The 11608-nt window shown below is 34.5% G+C and overlaps 1 protein-coding gene across 4 annotated transcripts in view; it reads right to left on the bottom strand.

The window, feature by feature from the left end:
* KIFAP3 (kinesin associated protein 3) overlaps nucleotides 1-11608 on the bottom strand; it is a 147816-nt gene continuing 136208 nt past the window's right edge. For 3 of the 4 annotated variants that reach the window (XM_025285962.2, XM_006073110.3, XM_025285965.2), the window contains one exon: nucleotides 1-460. In XM_025285962.2, coding sequence (XP_025141747.2) covers nucleotides 352-460 — 109 coding nt within the window. In that variant the 3' untranslated portion in view covers nucleotides 1-351. Of the gene's footprint in view, nucleotides 461-4190; nucleotides 4260-11608 lie in introns of all 4 variants that reach the window. The other variant, XM_025285964.2, reaches the window with a different exon arrangement.

Raw genomic sequence — 11608 nt, 5'->3', positions numbered from 1 at the left:
TTCATTTGTACTTTATGCTTCTTTTTAATAGAAATTAAGTTAGTCAATTAATGTACATAATGCAGTGTTTGTTTTCCAGTCTAGGTGCTTTTCTGCATTCACTTTTGAGTCTCATGGTAAATGGTACGCAGCATCGAGACGTGGTTTGATGAGTGAATAGGGTCAAGCATCAACTGTACTTAACATAGGATAGAAGGGGTTCAAGTTAACCTGCAGCTAACAACAGGGAAAATTAAAAAGAGACACAGACCTGCAAATAGTATCAACATGCATTATTAGGCCAAGATTCAAAGTTAACCCAACCCACACAGATGCCTTCTCAACTGAGAGCACACAAGGAGAGGGATGACTTTATCGAGATCCACAGCCATAGAAGTAAGGTTCATCAGGGCGGAATCCATAAGCTGTGGCAGGGCGTCCAAGAATGCCAACAGACTGGCCAAAGCCATCCATTCCAAGGCTAAAAAGAGAAAGAGGAAGAGTCAGTTATATTCTTCATCCCAATGCAGGTCAAGTAAGAGGCCTGGAGATTTACACCTCCGAAATTCTCTCTAGCAGCAAAATAACTTATGTGGCTGGCTATTATTAACTTTTTTTCTTCTTTAAATTAGTACAGCCATAAAAATGTTTATTAATAACTGTTTAATTCTAATAACATGTTAAAAATGTTAAAAATCTCTGTCACCAGGCATCATTCAGGGCAAAGAGAAAGATCAGAAAAGTTTTAATAAATTACATTCATACATGGCTTATATGCCAGAATATGAAAATATTTTACATGTTAGCAATTATCAGTAATAGAATATGGAAATGCTAGGAAATGATAAAATTAAAACTAGTAGAGTTTTGCTATTTATAATAAGATCTCTATTCCATAGGACTAATCCACTATTAGTAAGGACATGCAATTGAGTTTTAGCAGTAATCTCTCACTCAGAGCCAAATCATACTACAAGACTATGACTAAAGAAGATAAAGAATTTTTTAAAATTTGGAAGTTAGCCAGATTTGATATGCAAATTCTTCTTCTGACTCTTCAATGCAAAAAAAAAAAAAAAGACTAAATAGTGCATGTTTTGAGTTATAGCAAGCTGATTATAATGGTAGATTGAAGTTACAAATGTAGATTGAAATATGGATAAACTATTACTTAAAAATTTTATCTAATAATAAATTTAGAAGAAAAAGCACTTTTAAAGAGTCAGAGAATTATTAAACACTTAGCAAAATGACAAGATACTTATTTTGCCAGGCAAATATGGCAGCTCTAACATGCTCATGCATAGCTCATGCAGCGAATGCTAGTGAGCTTATTTCCAATCAAAATAAATTGTTTATAATGCAGAAATGTAAGCTTTGAAAAATAAATATATTTAAATGATTTAAGATTGAGATTATGCTAAATGGAAAGACACTTTCCCCTTTATCAGCAAAATCTCAACGATTAAAAAATATATTCATATAGGCAGTAACTTTCTCTTACAACATGAGATTAAGTTAAAACACTTTAGAACTATTAAAATGTTAAGGTTTTAAATAATTTGTGTGCATGTGTTGGATTAGGACTAAATACTAAAAATAAAGGGCATATGTTAATAATTTATGTGAATCTACCTTGCAGGGGAATGGGATTTCTGGAATACAAGGTTTACGTTAGAATCTGTAATGAAAGATCCTGGACAGATAAAACTTTTGGGCTCCTTCTATATCAAAAATTGTGTCTGTTATTTCTAAAAGCTGTTTGAAATTTTTAAGTCTGAATTTTATTTTGAAATGCCAAAATGTAAGTATGTCCTTCCCACTTTGGTCCCATGAAAAAAAAGATTAAATTTTCTGATAAAGGGAAATTATTACCCTAGAGGTAGCTTTAAAGATGTTTTAGAAATTAATGGAGTCCATGACTAGACACATCTGTATCAGTTTAAAAACAGGAAAAGTTGGCCATTGAAAAATTTTCTCTTGAAGCACTAAGGCTAACAAATACTCATGTAACTAAACAACTCTCAATTACATAAAGGATGATTATATAGCCTGTGGATTTTAGCTCCTTTCCTTTTTCATCTTTCAGCTACTTCCTCCTTACATTTTAAAGCATCTCTTCTGAAGCTAAATAGCAGGAGACTTAGGTAAAACTCGATTTAATTTTGTCTTTATCAGTCTAGCAGCTGTGGTGAGACTACTTTCAAGAACTTGGAAACAAGAGGCATATGATTGATCAGTGAATATATATGCAAAAGTGCCTTCAACACAGAACATCTCACAACAGAACAATATGACTGCAATTCTATCTAAAACGTGATGAGGATACTGAGAAGAGAGTCTATCAGCCATGTTGGCACAGAATAAGGAGCTCTTCAGAGGCAACGCTGTAGTAGAAACAACCCAAGCAACTCCTTGGGGTGACTTACAACATCATCAGGTCTACATGACCATTTTTGCAGGCTTGTCCTCATTGAGGAAGGGGCCTTAACAAAGGTTCTGAGTCTGAAGTTATTATATATTCAAACTGCAAAACTATTTTTTATTTCTATGACCAATAAGCAAATGTCTAATTACTCTTTCCTCATATGACCTGCCAACAAGACATTAAGTTTATCTGCCTGATAATTATACTTTCATTGTAAATTGACAAATGGATATTGTTTTTTTAATGTCACATTTTTTGATAAGAATTATGTATCCCCATGTCAGTGAAAGTAAGACCAAACCTTGAACATCAGAGTTTGAATTTCCAAGCCTGCAGGTTTACTGTGATAAACTTCTATTTATGCACTCAACCCAGTGACAACATACAAGCTGATTTGGGAAAATTTTTCAAAAAAGAGAATTTGAAATCAACTCATAAAATGAGTTTTTCTGAAATTATCCATTATGATCAAATTGCTATTTAAAGAATATTTGAAACATTGTAACCAGTTTGGGTGATAACTCTCACGTAAATCCTACATCCTTTTATATTATGCAAGATCAATCATATCCCTACAATTAATATCTTCTAAATAAAATTCACTCTGAAACAGAATAGTTTGATTCTTTAGTCACTTATTTGGTTCTAATATAGTGGGGAAGTTAGACTTCTGGGGATGCTAAAACCTGGAGACAGATATTCTTTTGGGACATGTGGACACTTTATTTTCTCCCTTGGCATAAAGATGTAGCCTTGTTAATGCTGAATCTGGTTCAAAACCAGGAGAGCCTAATGTAAGTTTTCCGAATAGAAGCAGATAGATTATATAAATTCTGCTGGAAAGGGATAGACACATGAAAATAAAAGGAAGTGTCACAGCAAAAACTGTCTTTTCCTAATCCACTAAGACTTAAGAGTACATAGTATTAAAGCCACTTGCATGCCGTCACCAGGGCCCTTGCGAACCAAGAGAAACCACTGTGATATGCCGTACCTGCTCTTGCCCTATGTGACCAACCTGCTTCAGACAAGACTTTGTGTATTTGGCTGTTTATATTGGAATTTTACCCAAACTTGCATGTTTCTGTACGTAGGTATTCTCTTCCTGGTACTCCTAACCTATATAAAAAAGCTGTGTGTTCCTTTAGATTAGAATATGCCACTACTAGACCACGTTTTCTTTACAAGACTGATTATGTGGTGTCATTTAACCTTTACCCTCAACTTCCAGATATCATATTTTAGACCTCTCAATTAGAAAAATACCAAATGCAAATACTGTTTCTTGAAAATATATAATTCTAAAGAAAATGGCTACTGTTTGCTGTGGAAAGACACCTAGGAAAGGTGAGACCCCCTCCAATCCATTTGCTATTAAATTTCATGTCCCAAGAACAATGATTTTGGGGTACTTAGAAAAAATAGTAAGTTCTTCCTAAGTAAAAAAAATATATTTAAAGTTCAAATTAAAACCACACCTAGGTTTTATTTTTAAACAATCATTTAGAGATCTAATTAGCATTCAGCAAGCAAAAGACTGAATTTTCTGTAATATTTACAAGGCTTCAGAATAAATTTTCAACAGCATTCATTAGAATTCTAAACTTGAGATGAGTCAGAGAGGGAGGAAAAAAAGAAATCCAGATATGACAAGTGATGCTTCACATGCAGCACATGACAAGGGGAATGGCAGCCAGCAGGGAGTCCTAGGCACTCCGAGGCGCTGCTGAGACTTCTGTGCCAGAGAAGATGGCATTCCTGTAGAAACAGAAAAATCACCTACCTCTGGCTGTTTGTGAGGCTTAATTAGTGCGTATTTGTAAAGCACTTTGAAATCCTTGGGTGAAAAGTGCTGCGTAAGTGAAAAGCATTATCATTATTTTATTAATGTTAGATAAAAGCAATGCAAGTTTTTTCTTCTTTGAAATTTCCACGTCAGCAAAACGAATGCAAAGCAAATCATGAATATGTTAGTGGATACTGCAGGAAAAAAAAGGATACACTCAAGTCAAGTTCTCTTTTCATAGACGCATAGTATCTTTGACTTGTAAACATTCTTAGAAATAATCTAGTCTACCCTTTCATTCACAACACCTTTTACAGGGTCTATACAGTTCTTGTCGTAACACTTCTATCACACTACACTGTCAAGGCAGTTCACCCCTTCTATAGATATATAAAACCATTAGAAAGTTCTTTATGATAGTGAGCTGAAATCTGGTTCTATTGGTCCTAGAATTACCTTCTCAAACCACACAAGAAGTCTAATTATTCTTTAATATGACTACTTCACAACTCTCATTTAATCAATCCTCATGACATGATCTCTAAAATCATTTGCTTTCTAAAGCATTTTGATTTTTTTCCCCAGTATTTATCTTAAAATAGGCTGAAACGAAGGCAGTACTTATGTGGTCTGAAACCAACATAGAACATAAAGATGAGATCCTGTTTCTCACTCTTCGCTAACATAGGCCCAAACTGTGTTGATCTTGAACGAAAATTTTAAGGTATCATTACTGCAATATGGCTTACATTGACTGTGTATGTGTACAACCGTGTGTAATATACACATGGACACACATGAAATTGATAACTTAAAACTACCATGTTTAATTTCATGTTTTTAGCTTGGGTCTTTCTTTGGGGATTCTGTTCTCCCTACGCTAAAATCTTTTATGACAATATATTTACAAGTAGGAAACAGTGATATATTAATTATCTATCTTTTTGATCTATAAGATAATACTGAAGGCTGGAATTCTTTTGGGATTGTCAAGGATTTAGCATTTTTTGGAGGAAACAGCTCCAGGATATTATAACACTGTATAAAATAATTTAGTAATAGTCTTCTAGAACAGCTCATTCTTTTTATTAATTACTCCAGTATACTGATCATAGAACCAAAATCAGTATGTTTATCTTTCTTTCTAAGTAGACTGAAATTTATCATCAGATAAATTTATAATTTCAGCTTAAGTATGATTTGTCATGGGAAGTTTATGTCTATGTCCTTTGTACATCCATCCATTCAAATAGTACATGAGTTTCTATAATGTGCTAAATATAGTGTTTAGAGTCAATGTTAAAAACAAAGGATGTGGTGCTTGGAAGGCAGTAAAATAAACAAGACATGGTCCCTGACCATGGATTGGCGGCAACTAACACGGAAACAAAATCTGATAATATGCTGTGTTACCCTAGTACATTTATAAATTACTACAGAGGAGAATAGGATCAAACATTTAATACAATGTGAGAGTATACTAAAGGTTGTACAAATTGTTACAGGAGAATCTCAAGAACTAGAAAGCCTTTATAGAAAACACTTTGCCTTTTAATGTATCTGTCACTTCCTGACATAGTAATTTGTTTTTGTCTTTATTTCTTATTAGAACGTAAGCACCATGAATGGTAAGAACTATCTTATCCATTGCTCTCCCACTAGCATCTAATATTGTTTCTGACATGGAATGGAATTTCAAAAAGCATTTGATTGCATGAATGGATGAATCTTAAAGGAAAAGCAGGATTTCACAAGTGGAAAGAGAAAATTCCTGGTAATGTGACAGCCTGAGCAAGAGACAAGGCTGAAGAAGAGCAAACGATTTGTTATGGTTAAAGTCTTAGGTTTGCAATGGAAGCAGCAGCAGGAGATAAAAGGTAGAAAGAGGGAATTTTAAGACTGGATTTTGAAAGCTCTTCATATGCCACGTGCATGTGTCCACGCTAAGTCACTTCAGTTGTGTCTGACTCTTTGTGACCTATGGATTATAGCCCTCCAGGTTCCTCTGTCCGTGGGATTTTCCCAGCAAGAATACCAGAGTGGGTTGCCATGCCTTCCTCCAGGGGATCTTCCCAGCTCAGGGACTGAACCTGTGTCTCTTACATCTCCATATTGGCAGGCATGTTCTTTACCACCAGCACCACCTGCGAAGCCCTCATATGCCACACTAAGAATCAAATACTTCTGGAGAATTGTCAGTGGTTTTTAAGAAGGGAAACAACTTACTTCTGTGTTTTAGAAAGATAACTGGGGTGACAAGCAGTTGAGAAGCAACAGCACGGGGAACATTTAAGAGAATATTAAGGCTGTCCATATGTGAAGTACTGCAAGCCGGTAGAGGCAATGGCAGAACTAACTATGATCAGATACGCTACATTTCATGACAAAAAGGTATCTTTTCTCTTTTGAAATGGATTTTTAAGCTATACCTTTACTATTTGTTAACTGAGAATGAAGAGAAAGAATTTCAAAAATGGCCAAAAGTTTGAAGCTATAATTAACTGGAATGAAGCATTTTTTACCCCTTTAACATGGGAATATGTTTCATCAAATAACTAAGAGGTTGTAGTAGTCCATGTATTAATAGAAGAAATCAGATTGTAGAAGCAGTTTGTCTTTTTATTGAATAGGAAGAGTTGGGTTATTCTGGCACAGAGAAAAATATTTTTTTCTGGAAAGTCATATATATAGCAACAAGAGAAGTGTGGATTGAATGAGATAATGCCTATAAAACTATACCTAACACTTGTATGTTGTTGTTGTTGTCGTTCAGTCGTTAAGCCATGTTCGACTCTTGAGACCCCAATAGACTGTAGCCTGCCAGGCTTCTCTGTCGGGAATTCTCAGGCAAGAATACTAGAGTGGGTTGCCATTTCCTTCTCCAGGGGATCTTCCCGACCCAGGGATCAAACTTGCGTCTCCTGCATTGGCAAGTGGATTCTTTACCACTGAGCCATCTTTGAATACAATACAAATGAGCCACATTTATATGCATTATAAATAATGATGCATTATTTAATCAAAATCTAAGTGTTTGCAATTTACAGGTCTACCACTAGATGGAGAGCTTGCTTTATCACTGAGTACCTCTTTTACAAAGTTTGAAAGCAAGCTTCATCAAATTGAAGCTTCTCAGCATATTTAACACTGACAGAATGTGGTTTTCATTGCTTTTTCATATAATTTATATCTTCAATTTATATATTTGATATAATTTATATATATTTAAGCAGTTGAGTTAAATAGGAATCTCTTATCCTTCATTTACAAAAAGTTTTGTGAATGAGGCGGCACATGAAAAGAACAGAAGATGCTGATTGTCCTGGACACTGAAAAATGTACTGCATTTATAATGTTAAAGTACTACTGTCACAGGAAAGCTTCTAAAATTATCATTTAACTTGTCAATAACACTTTGTTTCTATAAATGTATATACAGTAGATAGATATTTTAGGTTGCTCAAAGGTGTTACTTTTTGCTTTTGGCTTGAGCCTTTGTATTATTGAGAAAATGAGTAGAGTGAAGCAGTCTTTTAATGAGTTTCACCAATATATGTAATTTAGCTGACACTTTCCATTTAGTTTTCTTTTAATCTTTTATATGCATGATTATCACCTTTTCCTTTATTCTGATAAAATTAAATGGCTAGAGAATCTTTAAAAAATCATATTCTTTGTGAAATCAAACTAAGTAATATTTTTCTCAAAATTAAGCATAAATGATAGTAGGAGTGGGAGGTTGTATCTAATGTATAAATTTGGAACTACTAAAAATTTTTTTTGGAAAAGACACCTGTCAGTTCTAAGGGGAAAATACCACCTCAGGGGCAAATCCTTTCAATTTCAATTTAGTTACTCTACTGAGATGCTTCAGATAAAAACCAATTTGTACTAATGATAGAGAAAGCATGTGTAAAATAGTCATTGATTTATTTCAAACGCAAAGAAGTTCCATTTCATGGACACTCTTCTAATATCATTCAATTTACACTTATTATACATCTTAATTTGTTATTTAACCCATCTACAAGCCTAGTCTAATGATTATATTTTTCATGTGGAGATATTATAGTTGGTACTTTTTCATATTATATTATCTAGCCCTTTTTATTTTTAAAAAACTCTTTACAATCTCATTTAGATTCTTATATTAACTCCAGTTCTTGGGCACCCTAGGTCTTTTGCCATTGCTTCTGACATTTCTTCATGACAGTCTCTTTCTTCATGAGCTTCATAATTTTTTACTGTGTTCAACTTTAGGTTTTTTTGTTGTTTTTTGCCTGTCTGCTAGCTGTTGAGCTTGGGAACACTTCTACTGAGAGGTTCCGTATTTATCATACATCAAGGTCCTGGGATTTCACTGTCCTGAAACCATTTGAAAGATAATTTCTTGACTTGGGGTTTCCTGAACTAGATGTATAGTATAAATTCTGACCCCACATGTTTGCATGGACCAAGTGTATGATTCCTCTCCCTCATGAGTGACTATCTTCCCCATCTAAGACCCTATCTAGGGTCTGAGGGCAGAAGACAAGTTTTAGTTACTTTTCTGGGCTGGTGAATTAAAATCATCTAGTCCTCTTTTCAACTGAAGAGAAAAAAGCAGCTTGTTGAAGTTCCAGGCTCTATACAGGGAATTTAGAATTCAGTTTTATCTTTCTATACCATGTAACCTATACCTAGTTCAATATTCTTGTGGTAGTTCTTTTGTGTGTGTGTCATGTAGGGTTATATTCTACCTTTTCTATATCTATATAGGAAGGGGTACCCAAGTCAGGTTAGTTTACCATCTTGCTGGAGTCCCTTCTACTTTACTCTTATTAATCTGCTTTGCACATCAAAGGAAACAATTTATAAGTCCTATATTTCTGTGACTCAGAACTGGCTTTCTTGAACAGAACAATGACTTGAAAGAAATGACTGGAGCTGACAAAAGATATTTTCTTTTCTCTTATCTGTAGCAGTGTTGTAGCGCTCTAATAGGTGCCTCGTAGAAGTTGTCAGATGTGACTGTGATGCTGGAGTGAATTCTTACTGAAACCTATAATGGTCTCAAAAGTTCTATAGCAATCTTTTAATGAAAGTATATCATCTTGTAATCTTTAACTTGAATTTCTTCAATTTAGTACAAGGACTTTTTGAAATTAGCAGTTCTATAATATCAAGTAATGCCTCAGTTCATACCACCAAATGTTAAGGGAACTTGCTGAGCTGCTTAAGTAACCCCTAGGTCAATAAACTGAGTCATTAGCACCTCTTTTAAAGAATTGTTTGTCTGTTACTGGTTCAACATTTATATAATCTGTCATAATACTTTGGTTTTTTTAAGGTACAAAAATTACTGCTGTAGGCTTAAAGTAGAAAGTTTAAGTAGCGATGTTTTCACAGTGATAGTTTGACCATACTGTCTGGTATCGAGTGAGTTAAAGCCTGAACACCACAGCTAATTACTATATAATGCTAACCTTAGTTGCTGGTTCATTTTGAGACTCTTTAAAATATGAACTGTGTATTTTACCCCTATGCACTCTCTTAATGATTTGTTTTTTTAGACTGAAATCACTTCCAGCCATCAGTTAGGCTCTTGGTCTCTACATATGCACTTCTCTAAGCACAAATATTTCTTTTTCCTATTGGTCTGCCAGCTCTGTCAGAGCAAATTTCACTTTAAACTAAATGCTATGATACTTAAAACCTCTTGGATTACTCAGGCTGCTAGTGTGATCTATGACCTTCCAAGAATGACAGCTGAACTTTCCAATTTGCTTATACTGCTTGGGGAACTAAAAGCACATGCCAAAGAGAAAAATGTTTCTGATGTTGAACAGAGAGGAGAGTTCTTGTTGGAGGTGGGAGCAGGAGACTATTAAGTACTGAAAAATACTAATAAGAAATGAAAAGAAACTAAACATGCTGTAAAGTCTAAGAGCTCGAGAGTAATTCAAAAGTTAATGCTGGCATTAAAAACTTTTTAGTCCAGTTAAAATATGAATAATGACCTTCAGTTACTGAAATTTAAACACCAACCAGAATCTTAGGAAGATAATGCACTATCAAAATGAACAAGTTCAAGAGATGGAACCAAAATGACCACAAATACCACACCAAATGGGCTATATCAACTCCCCATCATTCTTTATAAAACACACAGAAACCCGACATCTAGATATAATTGAAGAGGTAAGGTAATATCATATCTAATATGCATGTTACCCCTACTGACATATCAGTCTCTTCTAAATTAAAAATTAATGTTATGCTTCTGGTAAAACCTGGTCTACAAAGTCCGTAAGTAAATAATACAGTTTGGGAATATTTTTATACAGTTTTGAAACTTTTAACTTTCTTTTACTACCTTTCTTAAGAGGTACACAAATGTTAGTTGTAAAAAAAAAATCTTAAAAATCTTATCAAATATATGTTAATGTAAAGTTTCCAATTTATGCCCTAGTCTACTTATTTATTTATTTGTCTCAGTAATTTTTAGGCTAAGCAGCCTTCAAATTACCTTTGGCTAATAAAAATCAAGTGGTGATTGATAAAGACCCTTTTTCATAGCTAAATCAAACTAAGTAATATTTTCCTAAAATTGAGGGCACAAATATGGATACTAGAAACTATATTTAAACAAATTAAAAGCGCATGTTTTTAACTTGATTCTAAATGAGTTTATAATATCAAATATACAATGAGCATTTCCTTACATTATGACATTCTGTTTTTTTTTAATAAGAAGATTGATTTATTCTTTAAATTATATAGTGCTTTACAATTTTCAAGTTTCATACACATGATTTTCCATGATCCAATAAAAACACCTTTGCCCCCACCCGCATCTTGCCCCTCCCCTCCCCCTTCACCACTAGTCTGTTCTCTATTATCTTTGAGTCTGCATTTTTGTTTTATTCACTAGTTTGCTGTATATTTTAGATTCTGCATAGAAGTGATATCATACAGTATTTACTTTTTTCTCTGTCTGACTTATTTCACTTAGCATAATTAAAACATATACTGGGCAGTGATATACAGGTATATTCAGCCACTAACTTGGTAGTTTCAGTAATCAATACAGGTCAGATAAATATTCAATAGTTATTTAGTGCCTTCTAGAACACTTAATGGAGAAGGCAATGGCACCCCACTCCAGTACTCTTGCCTGGAAAATCCCATGGATGGAGGACCCTGTTGAGCTCCAGTCCATGGGGTCGCTAAGAGTCGGACACGACTGAGCGACTTCACTTTCACTTTTCACTTTCATGCATTGGAGAAGGAAATGGCAACCCACTCCAGTGTTCTTGCCTGGAGAATCCCAGGAACAGGGGAGCCTGGTGGGCTGCCGTCTATGGGGTCGCACAGAGTCAGACACGACTGAAGGGACTTAACAGTAGCAAAGCACTTAAGATCTCAGTACATTA

The sequence above is a fragment of the Bubalus bubalis genome, chromosome 5 (genome assembly GCF_019923935.1).
Source record: "Bubalus bubalis isolate 160015118507 breed Murrah chromosome 5, NDDB_SH_1, whole genome shotgun sequence".
NCBI lineage: Eukaryota > Metazoa > Chordata > Mammalia > Artiodactyla > Bovidae > Bubalus > Bubalus bubalis.
The sequence above is the reverse complement of the archived record's forward strand: the minus strand, read 5'-3'. Positions and strand labels throughout refer to the sequence as shown.